Source organism: Diaporthe batatas (genome assembly GCF_019321695.1).
Source record: "Diaporthe batatas strain CRI 302-4 chromosome Unknown Contig00003, whole genome shotgun sequence".
NCBI classification, from domain to species: Eukaryota; Fungi; Ascomycota; class Sordariomycetes; order Diaporthales; family Diaporthaceae; genus Diaporthe; species Diaporthe batatas.
Window position 1 is genome coordinate 5,903,982 of NW_025408550.1, and position 21,290 is coordinate 5,925,271.

The 21,290-nt window shown below is 52.4% G+C and overlaps 5 protein-coding genes across 5 annotated transcripts; 4 read left to right on the forward strand and 1 right to left on the reverse strand.

The window, feature by feature from the left end:
• Window positions 1-896: 896 nt before the first annotated feature.
• Window positions 897-2,097, forward strand: KVR01_002243 (uncharacterized protein; the record flags this gene model as incomplete). Its single annotated transcript, XM_044793233.1, has 3 exons — window positions 897-973; window positions 1,035-1,548; window positions 1,627-2,097. The coding sequence occupies 3 exons, from the start codon at window positions 897-899 to the stop codon at window positions 2,095-2,097; spliced, it is 1,062 nt and encodes a 353-aa protein (XP_044647258.1).
• A 798-nt stretch (window positions 2,098-2,895) lies between these two features.
• On the forward strand, window positions 2,896-8,223 carry KVR01_002951 (uncharacterized protein). The gene is made up of 8 exons (XM_044781367.1): window positions 2,896-3,059; window positions 3,130-3,257; window positions 3,374-3,679; window positions 3,735-3,797; window positions 3,918-4,152; window positions 4,223-5,336; window positions 5,480-5,611; window positions 5,663-8,223. The coding sequence occupies exons 3-8, from the start codon at window positions 3,475-3,477 to the stop codon at window positions 7,718-7,720; spliced, it is 3,807 nt and encodes a 1,268-aa protein (XP_044647966.1). The 5' UTR covers window positions 2,896-3,059; window positions 3,130-3,257; window positions 3,374-3,474; the 3' UTR covers window positions 7,721-8,223.
• A 1,327-nt stretch (window positions 8,224-9,550) lies between these two features.
• KVR01_003444 (uncharacterized protein) lies at window positions 9,551-10,276 on the forward strand (the record flags this gene model as incomplete). Its single annotated transcript, XM_044790101.1, has 2 exons — window positions 9,551-10,075; window positions 10,112-10,276. 2 exons carry the CDS (start codon window positions 9,551-9,553, stop codon window positions 10,274-10,276), a joined length of 690 nt encoding a protein of 229 aa, XP_044648459.1.
• Window positions 10,277-13,950: 3,674 nt separating this feature from the next.
• Window positions 13,951-15,930, forward strand: KVR01_002073 (uncharacterized protein; the record flags this gene model as incomplete). The annotated part of the gene is made up of 6 exons (XM_044783037.1): window positions 13,951-14,076; window positions 14,132-14,169; window positions 14,259-14,357; window positions 14,438-15,080; window positions 15,138-15,164; window positions 15,439-15,930. The coding sequence occupies 6 exons, from the start codon at window positions 13,951-13,953 to the stop codon at window positions 15,928-15,930; spliced, it is 1,425 nt and encodes a 474-aa protein (XP_044647088.1).
• A 692-nt stretch (window positions 15,931-16,622) lies between these two features.
• Window positions 16,623-20,971, reverse strand: KVR01_003912 (uncharacterized protein). Its single transcript, XM_044793844.1, has 6 exons — window positions 19,494-20,971; window positions 19,313-19,432; window positions 19,025-19,241; window positions 18,502-18,942; window positions 17,697-18,396; window positions 16,623-17,617 (listed from the first exon to the last, which is right to left on the reverse strand). Exons 1-6 carry the CDS (start codon window positions 19,541-19,543, stop codon window positions 17,400-17,402), a joined length of 1,746 nt encoding a protein of 581 aa, XP_044648927.1. The 5' UTR covers window positions 19,544-20,971; the 3' UTR covers window positions 16,623-17,399.
• Between the last annotated feature and the right edge of the window lie 319 nt (window positions 20,972-21,290).

The window sequence follows — 21,290 nt, forward strand, 5'->3', positions numbered from 1 at the left end:
ATAATCGTGCAGAGAGAATACACTATGTAGGCAGGTAGCCTCAGCCTCGTGCCGCTCAGACAAGGATAGGAGGCATTTGGTGGCAAAAGACTTGGGCTTATTCACCTGAGGGTGTTGGAAAGGTGAAACAACAAAGTGATGACTTTTAGATTGATTTTCTCCTCCAATTAGGACTTTTAAAAATGGCTTCAAACAGGATGCCCGTGCGATCATGATCAGGGTGTCTTGCCAGGAGTTGTTTGTCTGGACTGGACTTGTCCGAGCTTCAGCACATCCAGATTACCTAATTTTCCCTCACAGCAAGAAAACTCGAGCTGCTATTCTGTTAGGTTTGAGTCTTTGGGCTCAGCTGCGCAAGTCTTGCAATTCGAATAAGCAGGCGGCAATCGAGGGCCAAACCAGGGCCGAAAAGCCCAGAAGTGCAGAAACTTCGAATTAGCTTTTCGTTGTTGAGGTCTGAAACTGTTGGAGACTTGCCGCTGCTCATACTTCGGACACGTTCCGGAGTAGTCCTTGCTCATCACATTCATTGCATTAACTGGTGTTAATACAGACGTACTTACTCTAGGACGGGCCTGGAGGGCGGATCTTTCGAGATGCCTAGACTAAGCTGCAAAACTCAGTACCACCAACATAAATGGACGAAATGATTGCACTACGTACATTGACGCCTGATCTTTGGCTCAAATACTCTGCAGCTTGATACTAGAACCTGCCACTGCAACCGGCAGCGGAGAAGGACGTTTCACTTCTTGTTTTCGACTTCGCTCGGACCACCCCACCCGCATCAGTGACGCAGCGAGAGGACTTCAATCGTCTCCAAACACCGCAGTTACAGTTTTGAAGCCACTTGGCAAATGTTTTTCTGCAAGTGACGTGGTTTATTTCAAGGCGCCATGGATAGCGTTCCTGCGGAAACAGGCAGCAGTAACCCATTCATTTGGCTGTCCACTCTCATAATGGCCTTGGACCTGTGAGTCTTGGTAAATCCTCCTGCAGAGCTCAGCCCGCGCACATGCTGATTGCAACACCAGCAATTTTCTCATCACATTTTTCTACAACCAGTTCCGGCGCCTTCCGAAACCAGAAAAGAGTTTCACCGGGCAGACAATCATCGTCACAGGCGCAAATGTCGGGCTAGGCCTCGAAGCAGCGCGGCATTTCGCCCGGCTTGATGCAGCTCGGGTGATCCTGGCATGTCGCGATACCGAGAAGGGCGAACGCGCCAGGGCCGACATTGAGCGTTCGACCGGGCGGGGCGATGTCGTGGAGGTCTGGGCCGTGGACCTTTGCAGCTTCGAGAGCGTCAAGCAATTCTGCCACCGTGCGGACCAGCTGCAGCGCCTGGACGTGGTCGTGGAAAATGCGTCGGTGGCCTTCGTCGGCCCACTTGGGAAGCTGGCGGAGGGGTTTGAAAGCACCATCACGGTGAATGTGCTTGCTACTTTCCTCATGGCGTTGCTGCTTCTGCCGACACTGAGGCGGACCGCGACCAAGTTCAATGTCCAACCCAATTTGGTGATTGTGTCGTCGGATGCACATTTCGCGGTATGTCATCGCCCGGTCAGCAGCCCACGAGGCTCTCGCAACTAGCACCACTTGCTGATTATCACCCCGCATGTGCAGGCAGGGTTCAGGGAAAGAACAGCTTCGACAATATTTGATGCCTTCAGGTCAGACTCGGTGGAACCTGACAGATATCAGACCTCCAAGCTTCTGCAGGTCTTCTTGACCCGGCAGCTCGCACAGGAGATGTCGAAACCCACCAGTAGCAGCAACGGCAAGGTCATCCTGAACACCCTGAACCCAGGTTTCTGCCGGACAGCACTGTTCCGTGACAACAAGTTCCCTGCGTCCATGTTCTTGATGTTCACGAGCCAGCTCCTCGGCCGGTCTGCCGAGGTGGGCTCGAGGGTTATCGTGGACGCTGCCGCGGCGGGGCCGGAAACGCACGGCAAGTGGCTGGACACGTTGGAAATCAGAGAGCCCAGTGCTTATGTGCGTGGCGAGGAGGGACAGGAGATGCAGCGACGGCTTTATGACGAGCTGGTGGAAATCCTCGACCGAGTTGAGCCCAACGTAGCGAGCAAGATCTAAGAGGCATAGCCAAGAGGCGCGAAGACATCACGGCAGACTTCACTCCCATTGGCTTGCTTTCCTTCTGCTTAGCCACGGGAAGCCGTCCTGCATAAGGGTTTTGCAGCAAGAGTTCTTCCCAAGCGAGGAATTTCTGTTGGGGGGTCCCCCCGTAACTTGGGGCACTTGGCACTTCACGGACGGTTGCTTCGGATTCGGGGGGACAACAGGGGAAAGGCTTGTTCTCCTTGGTCTTTTGAGACCAAATCAATACCTGCCTAGGTTAGCTAGGTACTTACTTACGTTAAGGTGCCGAGGTCATTAGAGAATGCGTTGGGCTTGGTATCGCACAAAACCAACAACCATGGGGCCAGCTCTCTTAATATACTGCCCCTCGTGACAGCTGGCTGCGCGTGGAAACTTGCGAGGATGAGTGGTGGTACCCGGCCAATAGAGGGCGAGGTGCAATAAAGTATATCAACAGCAGAATTGCTTAGCCCGTGTGGCCGCTCCCACTTCACTTGGACGAGTGTGGAGGGCGGCGTTGGAAATTGGGTCCGAAGTCAACTGGTCATTAAGAATGGGCGAGTGACTGACTGACTGCTCACGGGTGTTGAATTCAATCAAGACTTATATTTATGTGATGCAAGTGCACCGTGGGGGTTGGAAAGTGGGCTGTGATAAATGCCCAGGCGAGCTCAGCTCCCAGGCAGGGGTTCGGTCGAATGTCTCTACGCCGTCCAGTACCGGTACCAACAGACTGACCCCAGGACCGAACAATGAATGAGCTGTAGTGGGGTTGTGTTGTCTGCCTGCCGCCTTGACCCTACGCGACCCGCGGCGCGTCTTTCAGGAAGGCACTATAGCAACCGTCTCTTTCCCTCCCAGACACCAATTACTCCATGCCTTCTCAACTGGCCTCTCTTGCCACACCTTGCGTGTCTTGAGGTTCAGTCTAGTCTACCTAGGTGCCTAGGTATTCAGTAGGTCCTTCTCCTCCAGACGGGTCTTGTCGTGCCGTCTGCTCCGAGCAAACACTAAACAGTGCATCAGCCGCCTCCGTCCTGCCACCACATGCAGCGCCACTGAGCAAGTGACACCTGCGATTGCGGACTGCGACGGGGAGTGCGACTGGCACCGTCCAGCCCCCGCGTGCGTCTATTCTTCACGTCGCAGAACAAGTGAGTTCCTGCTGCACCTCGGGCCCAGTCGGCTGCAGCCTGGTCGCTTTGGGACACGTGCGGCCAAAAAAAAAGGAAGGAAAAAGATAACTGCTTACAGGTCTTGTGCAACGCAGGCATCCGTCCCACTGGCTTTCCATCGGGGTAATCGGTGGTCGCACGCACGCATACAACCCAGCAGAGCCGGCTGCGCATCCGTCTCACGCTTCCTACAAATATGGACAGAGCCTCATCCAGCCCGGCTGCGGCGACTCCGCCGGACTTGGACGGGCTCCTCGATGCCTTGACAATCTCGAGAACCATCCTTGCTTCCCTCCAAGAAGGGCCACAGGAGAGCGACACCCCAAGACAGATCACAGAAACCAAGAAAGAGATTGCCAAACTGAGGATCCAAGTCAGCAAGGCCCGAGGCAACTCTCAAGGTCCCACACGCCCGTCGTCGCCTCTTCCCACCCGCATCTGCTAACCCCGCGGCAGGTTCCAAGAGGGCAGCCAACTCCAGCGGCACCATGCAGCCGTATCGCTCGGATGAATATGCTGGTGCGTACTCTGGCAGGTCATACGCATGGCTGTCTCCTCCTCCCCTGCACCCAAGCCGGCAATGGCTCGCTTTCTCTCTTTCTATCATCCCGAGTTATGCTAATCCGGCTTCCTGTCCAGGGCCAAGTTCCTATTCCAACTCCGGAACTCTCACGCCTGCCAGCGCCTCCACAGCAGCCTCTGCCTTTGGACAGAAGAAACGAACCTTTGGTTCCCATCTCGATGACGATGCTTCCTCCGGTTCCCGTGTCAAGTCCCGAAGAACGACCCCGAGTCCCCAGCACACCGCGATTACTACTCCGTCTGTGGGAGACGACTTCTGGGCCGGCAACGGTGATGTTATTGACCTCACCGGGTATGTCTGGCGCACCATCCTGAGGTAGAATATACTACCAGCCTTGGAATGATATCTGACGCTCTTCTAGTGACGACGCCGACTTCGAGCAGCTCTTCAAGCAACAGAAGGCAGCTTTTGCGCGAATCGAACAAGCCAAGGCAGACGAGAGATTCGCCAGATCCCTTCAGCATGGTTTCCAGGACAACTCCTTCTCCGATTCTTCCCCGGCCTCCCCGGCACCTGCTGGACCTTCTGGACCCACTGCCTTCGACAGGATTCTAGGTCGTTCCTCACAACCGTCGCAGCCTCAGCATCAGCCCCAGCCTCTGTCGTCCCAAGAACGTGATCCATTCCGTCCGAACAATGAGTCCCCGGCTGGACACAGCCAGCCGTCGTCTCGTATGCCAGGGTCTTTCGGCTTTGATGACGACTTGGACGACTACTTTGACACTCCAGTACATCCTATACCTTCCCAGTCTGGCGGCGCTTACGGTTCCCCGAGTTATGGGCCGTCGAGCTCTTCTCTGCCGTCCATGGGTCCGCCGAATACCCATCCGACAATGGGTGTGTCTCCTTTTTCCAGCCCCTTGCCTGGCCTCCATTACACACCAAACTTTGCAGCCGCAGAGTCGGCTAGGCAGGCAACTCTTTCCCGTCAGCAACAAGGCTACCTTCCGTCTAGCGGATATGGACTCACGGGCAATGTTGTTGGCCTGCCTGTTTCCAACTCTGCTAACGGGTTTGCAGGTTATGCTGGTGACGTCTCCCCCATGGCGTCACTGGGTAACCGACCAGGAACCCTAAACTCAGGCGCCTACGCTCCCTTGCAGAACTGGGGTGCTAACACCAACCCCTATCCAGCTGTGTCGTCACAGGTTCCTGCCAGGGGAGGTTATTTGCCCGAGGTTATCAACCTGACCAACGACATCGACTGGGTCAACGGCCTCGACGCTTTGGGTAACCCGCTGAGTGCGAATCTCCGGTCATATTACGACGATCTACAAGATGACCCCAGAAAGACAGCCGAGGAGATCAAGGACCTCCTTGCCAACATCCGGCCCGATGAAGATATTCCCGAGGAAGATCGTATCGGTACCCCGGAGCAACTCAGATATGCTCTGTATGCCCATCAACAGCTGGCCCTCCAATGGATGATGGATAGCGAGAAGGGCAAGAACCAGGGTGGCATCCTGGCTGATGATGTAGGTCTACTATCCAACCCCCACATCAAGCCTTGCCCGAGCACATTCATCTCTGCCTCAGGTCGCCATCGTCAGGCTTGAGGCCAGAGCTAAACCAGACCTGCTCGACAAGACAAGCACCGGACTTGCTAATGCGGTAACAGATGGGCCTGGGAAAGACGATATCCGCACTTTCTCTGATGGTGAGCCGTCCTTCACCTGACAATAGGAACAAGACGAACCTCATCGTGGGGCCTATCGCTCTCCTGAAGCAGTGGGAGATCGAGATCAAGAAGGTAAGACTCTGTGATAAACTTGCATTTTATCTGTGCTGACAAATCCCATAGAAGCTCAAGCCTGAACACCGTCTTAGCGTCCTGCTTCTGCACAACAAGTCTATGAAATACGAGGACATTCGTAACTTCGACGTTGTCTTGACATCGTACGGCAAGGTAGGCGCTGAGCAGAAGCGGTTTGACAAGTGGGTGTCCCACCATCCTGGGGCCAGACCGGACCGTGACGCAGAGCTGGCCAAGAGTTGCCCGCTCCTGCACCCGAACAGCAAATTTTACCGAGTGATTCTCGACGAAGCTCAGTGCATCAAGAATGACAAGACTCTCCAGGCAAGGGGGTCGTGCTCCCTCAAAGGCACTTACCGTTGGTGTCTGACAGGCACCCCGATGATGAACGGTATCCATGAATTATTTTCTCTGATCAAGTTCCTGAAGATCAAACCTTACCATGAGCAGAAGGAATTCAACAAGACCTTTGGAAGTCTAACTCCTCGGACGGGTCGAGGCCGTTCTGCCGGAGAGTATGCCAAGACGAAAGCTATGGACGCCCTTCGCGTCCTACTAAAAGCTATCATGCTCCGACGGATGAAGTCTTCCACACTTGACGGGAAGCCGCTAGTGATATTGCCGCCCAAGACCGAGGCTGTCGCTCACGTTGAATTTTCTGAGGATGAGCGACAATTCTACACCGATTTGGAAAACAAGACAAGGATCACGTTCAACAAATATCTCCGTGCGGGTACCGTCGGAAAGAACTACAGCAACATCCTTGTTCTGCTCCTCCGTCTTCGCCAGGCCTGCTGCCATCCACACCTAAATCTCGACGTGGACTATGTCGGGAACAACGAGGTCACTGAGCAAGACATGAACGCCATGGCCAAGACCCTCGCCCCTGATGTAGTAGCCCGCCTCAAAGCGCAAAACGAGGAAGGGTTCAAGTGCCCCATTTGTCTGGACGCGGTCATTGATCCGACCATCGTTCTCCCATGTGGACACAATACATGTGCCGAGTGCTTTACCACGCTTGCCGAGAGGGCCCTTGACAACAACATCCGAGCTGGCGACGAAGGTAGTACCTTCAAGTGCCCGGAGTGCCGTGGAGCTGTTGACCCGAAGAAGGTTATCAACCTAACATCATTCAAGGCAGTTCACATGCCTGAGCCGACAGCTGTGAATGAGGATGACATTGAGACTGCCTCGGAAGCAAGCTCCACGGAAGATGACTCCTCTGAATCCGAGACCGATTCCGATGATGACTTGGATGACTCCGATGATGTTGACCGTAATGGCAACCTGAAGGACTTCATCGTTGATAATGACGACGAAGAAGATCCTGCTAAGGACAGTGACGACGACGACGACGACGACGATTCGCTCATTGGCCAAAGTGACAAGAATGCGGCGAAGACTCGCCGCAAAGCGAACAAGCCTAAGCGCAAATCCAAGGGCAAGGGCAAGGGCAAGGGCAAAAAGAAGGAGGAAGAAGTCAAACCTCATATGCTCAAGAGCTTGCGAACCGAGGCCAAGAAGAACAAATTTGAGCACAAGCGGTATATGAAATATCTGAAGAAGAACTGGATGCCATCTGCCAAAGTGTCGGAGTGCTGCAAGATTCTGGGAGACATCCGATCGAGCGGGGACAAGACCATTGTCTTCTCTCAGTTCACTTTCTTACTCGACCTACTTGAGATACCCATCAAGTACGAGCTTGGCCTCAATTATTGTAGATATGATGGAGGCATGTCACGTGTCCACCGGGACGCTGCTGCTCAGGACTTCCAGGACCCAAACTCGCGCACGAAGGTGATGTTGGTGTCTCTAAAGGCAGGGAATGCGGGCCTCAATCTCACAGCTGCCAATCACGTTATTGTGATGGACCCTTTCTGGAACCCATACATTGAGATGCAAGCTGTGGATCGCGCCTATCGGATAGGCCAGCAGAAGCCCGTCAAGGTCCATCGCCTCCTTGTCGAAGGAACCGTGGAGGATCGCATTGCCGATCTACAAGAACAGAAGCGGAAATTCGTCGATGCCGCTCTTGACGAGGGGGAAAGCAAGAATCTGGGCAGACTGTCGACTCGCGACCTGCAGCGACTTTTCAATGCAGATTAGAGGCACACGGGTGGACAGACGGATGACCTCGGCGTACTTTCACCGCGGTTCGGTCGAGATTGTTCTGATTTCCGTCTTTTTTCACGGAGGAGACTGGGAACTTGATACAATTAGCTTGGTTTACCCCCCACTTGTTGCTTTCACAAAGCATCGGCAGAAAGCCATGCTGACGTTGTTTACGTTGTCTTTCTCTCTCAATGGCTCAGATGGCCAAAGTTGAGAGTATAGTCTTTTTCTTTTTGGCTGGGGAGGGTTTCAGAACGTTTTATGATGGTCTTGTAGAGTAGGCTCGGTGCATATCGGAGGAGAAAAGTCTTGTCCTCGTGATGGGTTGGGGAACTGAGCTCAAGCATGGCGTCTAGGACTGAAAAGGGGTCCCGGTATCATTGCTTTACACACGTTGTGCTCTCAGGACGTGCCGCATTATTTCGAGCAACTCATGGGTTGCACAGATAGACATCCGTTGTCACGTTGAAAATAACGTCGGACTCTAAATACCTAACAACCCGTGCCTTTTCGCTTGATGAAATAAATTACACTTGAGCAGCAAAAGTGCCCAGGCGCCTTGGCCATGTCATCCCATGCTTTGCCTTGTTGAGCCGCCCTTCCTCGCGAGCCAGTCTAAACCATAACCGCATGGATAGATCCACTGGCACACCTGGGCAGCCAGCGATTGCCAAGTACTCGGGGTATAGCACGCACCTGGGCATGCTTGCCCCTGGGGCAAGAATCCAAGAATCCGAGCAGACATCCTATGAACGATCGAGTAATTACTCAAGTAGCCTAGGTATGGAAGACATTCATTTTGCCAAGCTGACTAATGAGGTAACTGCCTAGGTAGGCTCAGTCGGCCGGCGATATTAAATCATGCACATCCAGCCAGGCAAAGACACGAGTGAGGCTGTGCTGTGATTCCACTTTCACTTTCCAGGTGCCCCTGGTTGTTATCGAGAGGCTCACCGTACCTTTGCTCGTCCCATAGCGTCATTGAAGCCTTGCGCGGCAGCCCCGTGTTCATTTGCTGGAGCGTGTACCGAGGCGCAGCGGCGTTGTATTGGCAGGGGACACGGCAATTTACGGTAGCTATCCTGAAGTCCTCTGTCTCATTTACCAGACTGCCTAGCATTTTCGAGCTTAGCAGATTCGAGGGCGAACACCGTAGGATGAGGCTTCACGGCAGCTGGGCAGTCTCCTAGCTTGATGATGGTTGGCTGAATATTCCCGGGTACCGGCGTTCCTGGAGACACGCGGTCTAGGCCGGGGCCGGGGGCTCCCAGCTGATCCGGCGCCAAGCTCGGTACTCGTCCGCGATCACTAGTGTAATCTGTACCTGGGGAGAGTCGACGGGCTGGGTCCAAGGCCGGGTCTAAATCAGCCCTCTTACGAGAGCAATGCTCTACGAGACCAGTGCTTTACGAGGAGCCCAGAGGTCTAGAGCGAGCGCTTTATATCTACAAGAGACGCGCTGGTGAAGAAATGTTTGGTACGGGCCGTCGGTGATGCTTTTGGAAGTGGATTCATGCGGATCTCTCAGCAGGGCCTTAATTTCTCGGCACGCTCCGAGGCCCCCAAAAAGCCCAGGTTAGGATCTCGTTCCGTGTTTCGCGTTTCACGCCGACGACAATGAGATTGACTCCTGTTTATGGCAACGGCCCCATGCTTGTCTTGAGTGCCGTGTTTAATTTATGACTGGCCGAGTTCCCTCCATCGCAGCCAGCATTTGGTGCTGCTCCTCTTCCCCCCATTCGTGCCCGTTTGTTTGGCGATCTAGTCTGCTGATCCCTTCGGGATATTCATTCGCTTCATATTAACCCCGGGCCGGCTCCCAAGATGTACCACTCACTGATCCTTTCATTTTCTCTCGTCCCCATCTTGGGACTGGCTTTGCCGACAACAGTGCCATCGACAGGCACGGACACAGCGCCGACGGACAGCATCGTGTCCCTGAGCACGCAGCAAGCACCCAAAATAAACAGTCTCTCCAACATAACAAACCAATTTGACACAATCAACTACTTCCCCGACCCGGAGGTCAGCTGCTCGGGGAGGCACCTCTACGATGAGACCAGCAGCTGGAGTGCAGACTTGACGGCGGCAGTCACCAGCACGACGAAAGACGGGATATTCGGGAGCTGTGATGCGGGATCAGAAGTTGACGGCAGTGGTAATCTAGCATGGAAGAGTGGGAAAGTCCAAGTATATTATTGCAATCATGGCTTTACGCCCAACCCATGCAGTGTCAACGAGTACTGGAGGGCAGACGATCTCATTAATGCCAAATGCGGCCCAGATGGAGGGGGTTGGGTAAAAGTGAGTGGTTTCAACCTTTTCTGTACACATGAGAGGCTCTATGCGGTCCCTTCATACGGTGTTAAATGCACAAAGACCCAGCTTTGGCTAACCGACACACAATCTAGATACCCGATTGGGGCAAGACTATCGGTCGTGATCCCACAAAATCGGACGGGAGCTTCAGATCAGAATGCGGAGCAAGTCTGCATGGTGTTAAGGCGAACGTGGTTTCAAATTCTACGAGAACTTAATCTCTCTTACTAATTCATCCACCGCTCGAGACGGGCGCGGATGACGGTCCATCTGGGACCGGCCTTGGATAGCTATCATCAAATCTACACCCGGACGTATGTTCCGATAATCCAACTACTGCTTCCGAGGCTGAGAATTAAAGGCATACTACAGTACTACAGCTGATATCTCCTTGAGTTTGCTTGAATGGTTCTATCACCAGACCAAGGTCATGCTTATGCATGAGACTCTAAAATTGTGCAGCAGACATGGACTACTTAGTGCATGAACCACTGTATGAAGGCGCCATGTATGTCTTCCGACGTATACGGAATAGAAACGAAACCAGTTAGTGCATGGACCAGACCAGATCGAGTGCGTCCAAGATCGGGTCTGGTGGAGTGCTGGGCGACATACGCCGTTCAATGGTTGAGAAGAAGAGATGAACCACATCGCCAACAGAGGGCTCATTAGGGACCAGAATTTGACCGTCAGGGGATTGCCCACAGCCCGGGTCAACTGGTGCCCGGGTGATCGCCTGTGTCGTGAAGTTTTGGCTCAATCACGTCTCTTTGTGGCAGGAGGCGAAGGGAAAACGGAGATGATCATGGTGCTTCTGTTTCTCATCCCATCACAACTCAGAGCCTTGTCTACTCACCACGATCTGGTTCCTCGCAACCTGATTTTCGACACCCAAGGATCACTCTGGCTTCAAATGTTGTCGACTGGGACTACAGAGGGTAGAACACACCATATTTTGAATACGCTGCCATGCACAATTGCTTCACGCCGGAAGACTAGTGTCGATTTGCTAAGTACCGGTGGAGCTTGTTCGCTTGCATTGCGACTGGGCGATATGAAGCGGAACGACGAATGTTAGTCGGGGCCCAACGCAAGGCCATTCGGTTTCCCACTGCACGGAGATCTCAAGTGCTAGTACCTATCCAAGCCGGGGCAACCCCCTCTGCCTGAACGCTGTGGGAAAATCGATCAGCGCGCTTTGTGAGAATTTGCCCAATCATCGTTGTGCGGGTGCAAATTTTCGACAAACACCTATGATTGCCGTGTGAGAAGGAGCCGTGGGCTCGTCGACCTTACATGCAAATCGCTGTGGTTCTCTGTTTCTAGTGCTAATTATGATGTTTGTTGATACCTACATACTTGAACGTCGGAGACGGAAGCGGTCATCACTGGTGTGCCGCAATTTTCCTGTTCTGAACAAAAGGGAGGACGGGAACGATCTCGACGAAGGAACAATACATGACGGGAAACCTAATCTGTTATAGACAAAGGGCCCGTTTTCGCAATTGTTATCGACTTGGAACAATGTCCTTGTCGAACCTAAAGGTCGGCATACCATCAAAGCATTGTGGTAGCATTTTATACAGTCCTTGCTATCTAACCCACTTGGGATCAATAGGATCATATCTTCAATCACTTCTGCTCCCTGCCACGTCAGTCTCTGAGGCATCTTTTGAGTTGAGACCAGAATACCCCGGTGGAAGGAGCCTCGATCATACAGAACAGTTTCTTTGCGAACTTACAGACATTTACAGACCCACACTTCAATTGGCTGCAGCCCTGAACACACTTGTTACGCTACTCTCACGTAGCTTCTGTACAATGGTCATGTACGCATCGCACGCCCTTCCTTCCCGAATCTTTCCAGATCATGATTTGGAGAGGTTTGTTAGGATCCAAGATCTCAAGGTTGCCCATGGAGGGGAGGAAACGGAGTACGAGCGGGCCATTCGCGAGCTTCGAGAGGGCGAAAAAAGGCCTGGGAGCAACTGGACGCTATTTGTCTTTCCCCGGGTCACTGGCCTGGGAAAACATATAAACAGCATTTTCTATGGGATAGGAACAATGCGGGAGGCCAGGGCTTACATCGAGCACCCCCTACTTGGGCCAAGACTACACAATGCCACGGAGGCTGTTCTCGAATGTGGGGAAGACGACCTTGACGCACTTTTCGGAAATTCCGAGGAAGCTAAGCGATTCAAATCGTCTATGACACTCTTTGCGCAAGCCTGCTTGGGAACTCAAGATGAGTTATTTCTGCGGGTGCTCTTAAAGTTCTGGGGAGGCCTCCGTGACGAGAAGACAGTGGAAATAATGGGATCGTGGTAGATGTTAAAGAGACCACATGGGGCCCTCATGAAGGACATCATAGCTAGGAGAAAGCAGTATATATGATACTGGAATCAAGAGCAATGGATATTATTGGCCGCATAAGGGTCTAAGTAAGAAAGTCCTCAGAAACACATGCCACCACAAGTTAAGCAATCATACGAGCATTGTATGACATCTGTACTGTCTATTTAAGATCAGAGTAACCTTCATAGTGTACGGATAAACAATAATCTCAAGGATCTATAAGCTTTACTCAGGTGTACGCTGCGCGGCCTCAGTTTCTCTATAATCTTCAAGAGACAATCCCTTAAAACCATCCAATTCATGTGGCCTCCTAGAGACAACCTCCTTGAGATTGACTGCTGAACAGCCAGCACACCAGGGAAAGGTAAGACAAGAGCCACCATGTGAAATCATGTGAGCCTTTGAAGATGTGTTGGTGTCATGGGATTAGTGCAAGTGAAGTTTTCAGACGAGCAAAATATACATCTTGGTTTATTTTATCACACATTTGTAGCGCTAGTTATCCCATGATACTGAGCTGTTCTTCGTGTCTTCGGAGTTCCAAGGTTGTATATGTATTCCTCAGACCTGCATTCTACCACAGTAATGCTTAGTAAACATTTGAGTTGTTCAGCTTGATCCTCCGAATCCCTTTATGTGGTTGCTGTGGTAGTTTTGACGCATTTATTTCAGCTTTTCTGTGCATAGGATTCCACACTTAGCGAGGCATACACTTGGAAGACAGGTTTCGCAAAGTCTCCATGCCAAATACAGTATTACTAACATAGAATCTGTTCAAAAATATGAGAATCAAGAATGCCCAGGTGGTTCACCCCGCGGAGGGCTCACAGCCAGCACTTGAGCAGCAACGGGCACGAGCTTGTGGTGCGAGATGCAAGGTAGATTGCGCCATCCCCGACAGCCAGCCGATTTCAAATCCACGGTACAAAATTGGGGAACAGCTCACCCGCAAGTTCTCATGACTGAATCACCCTGCAAGGTCCAATAATGTCTCAGTCTCAGCCCCAGTCCTGTTAGTTATGGCTTTTCTGGGGCTTGTCAGTTTATTTGCTGGCCTCCTGCATCACGACATATTCGCCAATAGCTCGCTCCGCTTGCTTCATGGCGAAGACTAGAATGTTTTAAAAGCCTTTCAGCTGCTCCTGGAACCCTTTCAGATACCCAGCTACTCGATGAAGTGTCGCTCGTGTCCCGTGGTGTCCCTGTGTCCACGCTCCATTTAACGCCGGGCACCCCCCACATTTGTATATCATACGCGCCATCCGTGCCTCCGATTGCGAATTTCGCGAGCGGCTGTACTGTACTTTGCCCGCACTAGCCCCTATGAGCTTGAATCCATACAACGGGGTAAAGCTACATGGAATTCGATGCACACTCCTTGCCTAGGCCGAGAAGAGTTTGCCTCATCCTTACAATCCGGCTCCGCTCTCCCTCCTGGATCTCCGGAGAGATAACCGGGTGGGATGTCAGGCCGTACATATAAGGGCGCTAGCCCGTCCATTTTCTTAGATGATTCACCGGACGTCTATATGCCGCTGCTTTCAGGGACCATGGCGACCGAAGACAAATCTCAGCACGACGTGCGCGCTTCTTCGGCAGATTCCCCTCGCCGAGGAGAATCTGCTCTCAGCGACGACTCGTCAGGGAAGAAGGCACCATGGTGGTCTTACTTTTGGGTGAGGCGGAGATACCAACGAATCTGTGAGAGACGCACACTAATCGCTATCGCAGGATTATGAACCGACGAGGACTGCAGAGGAACGGAAATTGTGAGCATCACTTTTCTCTCGTGCTGTCACGGATTCCCGTCTTATACATGCCAGGGTTTGTAGCAAGACTAAGTTAACATCACACTCAGCGTGAAGAAACTAGATGTTTCCCTCCTTACGATCCTTTGCTTCGGATACTTCATCAAGAACTTAGACCAGACGAACATTACCAATGCATACATATCAGGGTTAGTACATTCACTTACTTTTACGGATTTCCAACAATACTTTATTTTAGTATATGTGGCAGGTTGCTAACACTTACTAGAATGAAAGAAGACCTTTCCATGGACTCGAACCAATTGAACTTGATAGATGTGGCGTGGACTACAGGCTATGTCATCGGGCAACTCCCGTCCCAGTTCATCCTGACCAAAGTTCGGCCCTCAATTTGGATCCCAAGCTGTGAGCTTGTATGGACAATCTTGACGTTCTGCCTTGCTGCTACGAACAACAGCAATCAAGTCATTGCTATTCGATTCCTGGTCGGCCTCGTCGAGAGTATCTTCTATCCCGCCGCACATTTCTTGATCGGCAGCTGGTACAAGCCGAGCGAGCTCGGGAAACGCGCCTGTATTTTCCATGCGTCCTCGGCGGCGGCAGGGATGTTCTCCGGATACCTTCAAGCAGCCGTTTACACTGGCTTGAACGGAACTCTAAACTTAGCTGGTTGGAAGTGGCTTTTCCTCATGGACGGCTTCATCAGTCTTCCAATTTGTCTTGCGGGCTACTTCATGATTCCCGACCTGCCAGAGAACACTCGTGCGTTCTACCTGACAGACGATGACGCTGTGCTCGCCCGGAAGCGGATGGATTCCATTGGCCGTGCTCCACGCCGGAAGCTGGGCTGGTCAATATTGAAGAGAGTCTTCACACGCTGGCATGTGTGGGGCTTGACGCTCCTCTACATTGTCTTTATCAACACGGGGCCATCTTCGAGCGTGAACCCGCTATCTCTGTGGCTGAAGGCCACAGGATGGCCCGTGACGTCTGTTGTAAGTAATCCGAGTTGTTGACGATCTGCCGTGTCGTTAAAGTACGTATGAATACTGACATCAGTCCCGCAGAACATCGTAAGCAGCTTCCAGATACATTTCTGCCCTTTTAGGAACAAACACATCCTATTCTCAACCTATATAACAAAGAAGCTAGGGGCTATAGGTTACGAGATATGCTTTGGCCACTCGAGCACCTTGTGGCCTAGTCTTTGCTCTATTGATATAAAAAATTATTGTCTGGTTATTTGATGACTAACTCTGAATGCTGCAGATACCCACAGCACAGTCTGCTGTTCAACTCGTGTCGACTGTCAGCTTCTCCATCCTATCGGACTACCTGCGCTCCAGACCAGCAGTGATGAGCATATCCACGTTCTTCGGATTCTTCACGTCATTGTTGCTCGCTATTTGGTCAATCCCGGCAGGTCTCAAATGGTTCTCGTTCTTCGCGTCAAGAATTTCCGTTGCATATGGACCATTGTCCATGACCTGGGCAAACGAAATATGTGGTGCAGATGCCGAGGAGAGAGCAGTGGTACTGGGAATCATGAATGCCGCGGGGTACGCATTCAATGCTTGGCTCCCGCTGCTGACTTACCCCGTGTTGGATGCTCCGAGGTTTAGGAAGGGATTCATCTACACGACCATCACATTTGTGGCGCAAGCAGTAATCACTTGGACGATTTGGTGGCTATCTCGGCGGGACAGGAAAAAGGAGGAAAAGTCCGCAATTGACGCAGCTGGTGTTACCGAAGAACTATAGACCCGAAATTAGATTGAATACTGTGATTATATTAGCTTCCACCGAGCATGCATCTATTTCTCCCAAACTAGTGCCGCCTGAGCGGGAGTAATCGGAAGTCATGACGAGATTATGAGTAAAAACACTTAGTTTAGCCACTTGAGCACAGTCCGGCGCCTCTCACTTGATTGCCCAGGTGGCCTTGCCCGGCTCCCTTGTTCCAGATGTCGCGCGCCAGCCGCCCTCCAAGGCTACGCTGTTCCTCTCATGAGCTCATCAGTATTCCCATCAAGCCGGCGCTCTGCAGGCAATGGGCCGTTTCAAAACATGCAGATCACACGTGCCTCATACGAGATGGGGAACACGCCTCATGGTGACGAGGCTCTCAAAGAAGGCCTGCAAAGGCGGACAGTAGACACATCCACTATTCGAAATATCTCACTTATCTAACCCTTTTCATCCTGCCCATGACAAGCAGAGCACAGCATCGACTGGGTGGACTTGGTCAGACCATGCACTTGGCAGTAGATTATTGATACTAATCTGATGTGTCGTCTGTGGGTTGACGCCAGCAGCACTGAGAGCATTGCATCGCCTGGGTAACCTTTGTTACACCATGGACCTGGCAGGCTATATGCAAGCCGTGAGTGGTCTGTGGCTCGGAGCAAAATATGCAGACCTTTCCCCATGGGGTGTCTGTGGTTTGAGCCTGGCCGTGTACGTGGCATTCAACGCGTAGGGGGTCTGATGATTCCAAGTTTGACATGCTGCGAATTCCAAGTTTGACATGCTGCGAACCCTGGATTTGACGTGAGGTAATTATGGAGCTTGTCCCCCCGTTTATCGTAGGCAGGTCGTAGGCAGTTTCAGTCTGTTCTGTTTTGTGAATGTGTTGCAGTGCATATGATCGAAGAGACTGAATGAGCTCTAGAGGGTTCGGAGACGACCAGACGACTTGACGACCAGAATTAGCCTTTATAACAAAGCTTGTATCGTATTATAACTATTGTTATCGGCATTGTGTTCTTTCCAAGCGCTGGGTCTTGAGTGCTTACCACCGTATGAAGGCGCCATGTATGTCCTCGGACGTATACGGAATAGAAGCGAAACCACATAACAAAGCTTGTGGACTAGTGACGCTGTACTGGTGGTGAATACCACGCTCTGAGCTGATTTCAGGCACGCCATTACGCTGGAAGTAACAGGCGTGTTTTCAGGCGTTGTATTTGACGTGTGAATTGCTGGAACCGCTTTCCCGACAACGGCCGGACATGACACAGGTATTAGAAGCGTTAGTTGATGACAAAGGATCAAGATCAAAGCCTGCAAGTGTTGAATATATGATGAGACACCTCAGTCTCCAAGAATGCCGCTACCAGGTTGCATGTGAGATGAATGAGTGATAGAAGCAGCGTGTGGGAGCAAGCTAAGTACTGGTGCTTTGGCATTGTTCAAACCACAAATCCATAGTGTTTGGGGAAGCTTGTCGTCTAACCATCACGCTTCAACCAAGCCTCCTTGATGAGGTCCGCAGCTTTTTCGCCGATTCCGTACGCCGGCATCTGTGGGTGTCCTCCATTCAAAGTAGGCATTATGCTGACATCTGCGACACGCAGATTTGTCACACCTCTGACCCTGAGCTTTTCATCCACCACTGCATTTGCGTCGTCTCGTCTCCCCATAGCACATGTTCCCGCAGGATGGTAACCTAAATGGCACAAGTGTTACACCACAGCCACAGATGAATAGGATGACAACAGGGACGAAGACGCGAGATAGGGTCTTACATGTGGTAGCATTGTCCTTCACGTATGGGATCCACTCCTCCCTACTCGTGTAAGTGTGGTGCGTGAGCTCGGGTGGCCACGAGCCGCGAATAACATCTTTCGTCCCTTTTCCTCCCATTATGATCTCGTTTGCGAACCGACAAGCTTCTGCGAGGACCTCGACGTCCAACGGGTCCTTGAGATACCCACAATCTACCTTGGGCCCATCTAGGGGGTTTGTGCTCTGCAGTTGCACCGTTCCCCTGGACCGCGGCGCGAAGAGCTCCGCGATCATGGCGAAAGCATGTTTGTGGTCGATAGGAAATTTGTCATATTGCTTGGGCCCACCATAACACTCTGTATGGAAGAACTCGATGTTTGGCTGCTTCGCTGTCAACCCCATTGGATCACGGCCGGGCATCCTGGGAGCGGAGTTCCATAATTGAGAGTCGGCAAGCCTGTCGTCCAGCCGGGCGAACCCGAAGGAGCCAAACGGGAAGCTGGACAGGAACCCAGCCTTGCTCTCTTTCCAGACCTTGTATGACTTGGTGATGGCATCATCGTGGTACGCCAGGTGGTCGTTGGTCAGGCCGGGCTTGTTCACCTCGTAAAACATGAAGACAATGAGATGGTCCATGAGGTTTCTGCCCACGCCGGCGAGATCAACAACGACGGGGATGTGAAGAGCAACGAGGTCATCCTTGGCTCCTATTCCAGACCTCTAGTTTTACGTTAGCGCAATACTCCTTATAGTCAAGGCTTAATACAGCTTTGTTTGCTGGCTTTACTTATGGCCAAGCTGGAAGCACTTGTTCTGGCTACGCACCTGCAAAATGTTGGGGCTGCAGTAAGCACCGCCACTGATGATGACCTCCTTGGTTGCGGTTATATCGAATGGCACGCCGCCTGCGCTCACCGCCCGCACACCAGTGGCCACCACTTCACCCTTGGTGTCTTTGAAGAGTACTTTGTCGACATAAGTCTCCGTAAGTATGACAATATTGTCCCTGCGGCGAGCCTTGGTGACGAAATCGGCCCCAGTTGTGCGGACACCCTCATGAACAGTTCGCGGGGCATGTCCGCAGCCGTGAGGATTTTCGCCGTGCGAAAACATGTCATCGTCAAGTGGGAGGCCTTTAGATATCATGGACTCGAGCACGAGCTTTGAGATAGGTGCCAAGTCGTGTGGCTCAGTGTGGAGCGGCCCTTGGAACCCGTGAGACTTGCTGTGAGCCTTGAACCAATCTTTGTTGTGGAACGTCTCGGCCTTGGAGAGCGCCGACGTCAATACTTGCTTAGGAAAATATTCATGTATTGGCGGCAAAGCATGATGAGAAAGAATTACTCGCCTTCTGCATGTACCCGAAGAACTCTTCGCCGCCCCATCCGTCCAGGCCCCAATCGTCGTAGTCCTGCTTGGAGCCTTTGATGCAAAGAGTTCCGTTGATGCCCGAGGAGCCGCCTAGAAACTTGCCCCGGCTCAGCTTCACCTGCCGATTGTTGATTCCCGTACCTTTTTCCGATACAATGTTCCAGTCCTCCGGCCCGTCGAGGTTCTTGGCCCAGCTGCACAAGAACATTGAACCTCAGCCTACTGTTTCAACAAGGCAATCTAGGGATACGCGTGGGACACTCACGCTCCGGCCATGTGTGTGTTCTCCAAGTTCTCATTGTCTCGTCCAGCCTCGATTATGAGAACACGAACGGTTGGGTCCTCTGCCAGCCTTCCTGCAACCACGCAGCCGGCGGTGCCCCCGCTGATGACCTTGTCAGTGCCTTCCGCAGTAACAAGCTCAGCTCATATGAATGATGACTTACCCACAGACGATGAAGTCAAAAGTGGTACCGTAGTCTAGGTGAGAGCCCATTATCACGAGGTGAGGGGCTACTGATTTCTAACAAGACGGTTGACTTGGACCAGTGCTGAAGGTACTAAGTAGCCTCGGCGGTATCAAGTCAGGAATAGGGGGATGCCACGTTTGAGCCGTGCTCAGTTTTTATTTGATTTCAGCTGATAAAGTCCGGCCAGATGATCATCACGACGGACGCTCTAACCAATATTAATGAATTGGCAGATGTGACAACTTTTCAAACTCGCACCCATTTTGGTCACCCCCTCACGGGCCAGAGGTAAAGCCGCTCGGCTCTGTGTCCCGGTCGACAGGGTACTTAAGTAAGTAGCCAGCTCTCCAACTCACGAGAGCACTAGAGTGCTGCTCCGGCTTTGAGGAGCGGCAATGCGTTCCGCCCAAGGACCTTGGAGAACGGCTGCGGACCTCGGGAGACGAATGCGCTCGCCTGGGCATATTGGAACTTCTCATTAACTTTTTGTGAGGGCCAACGTGACAACCGAGAGAAGGTCCACCAATCACGGCTTGGTTGGTGAAGAGCTCAAGGCTTTATAAACATTCTGGCCTAGGCATGACTATTTCCGGTCCACCTGAACCAACAGCAGTAAGTATGTCAGGTAGGCGAGTGTGACCCTTGACGGATTGTGACAAAAACAAAGGTACAGGTAGGTGACCGAGGACGGACGCTAAGAGGGGTTGGGCCACCGTCTCTTAAAAGTTGTGTGGGATCCCTCTACCTAGTTAGAGTTGTAAAAGAGACAAGCGTCTGATTGAAAAGATGGCAATCATGAAATCTGGACGGCCACTATGGTATCAGCTGGCTCGTCCTGGGCCCACTAAACGCTTGCCCGCCTGTCCGCCTGTCCGCCTGCCCGCCTGTCCTCAGACAACAACGGTTGCCTTGATTTGCAGGACACCAAATAACCCGGGCAGCCAGGGGTTCTCAGCCTGGCGGTGACGATGGGGTTTAAGAGCCGGGAACTATTATAGCTCCCTAGGCGCTATTGAGATGAAGGCTGGAAGGGTTCCCGTAATCCGGAATCGAGGTGGTATCGTGGCAGTCGAGCCCTGATTTTGTGAGATGGGGTGAATCGCGAGTGAGACGCTGCGGCCGTGACTGTCTGGTTCTCCAGTTGTCCCAGCCACTCTTCGGGCGCAGGTTGGCAGGCAACAGGGTGCAGGCTGCAGCCAGCAGCCAGCAGCGATGGGAGAGTCTCTACTGCACGATGACGTCACACATCAAGGCTTGCACGCTGGAGAGACTGGTTCATGATGTGTGCTTAAGTAAGTCTTGACCGACACCAAGTGGACAAGAAATCAGAAGGAGGACAGTGCCCAGCACGCTGTTTAAGGTTTGGTTTGTGTTGGGCATCGCTGGCCTGGTTCCTGCCCCCGCCCTCGATCGAGTCCGGAACACTTGAAGCAGGCAACGCGGGGCTGAGAGAGGGCGGCCCCACTTAACCGTTCTTGTATTTGGAAACGGTGGTCCCGGAGCCGCACGGTTCAGCTCTAAATACAGCAGGGCGGGCGGGCAGGCGGGCGGGCGGCGGGCCTGGTGGATGGATGGTGGCTGGTGGGCTGGCCTGGCAGCCTGGTCCCCAAGGACAAGACCTACCTCTTCCGAGATCCTGCCCTGCAGTGCAAGAACGGGGCACAAGTGACCTGAAACTGCGCAGCCTTATTTTGGGAGCTCGCAGCTCGCTCGTGGATCGGCTGCACTCGGTGCAGGATCAGCTGTCAAATGCTCGCACACCATCAAACCATC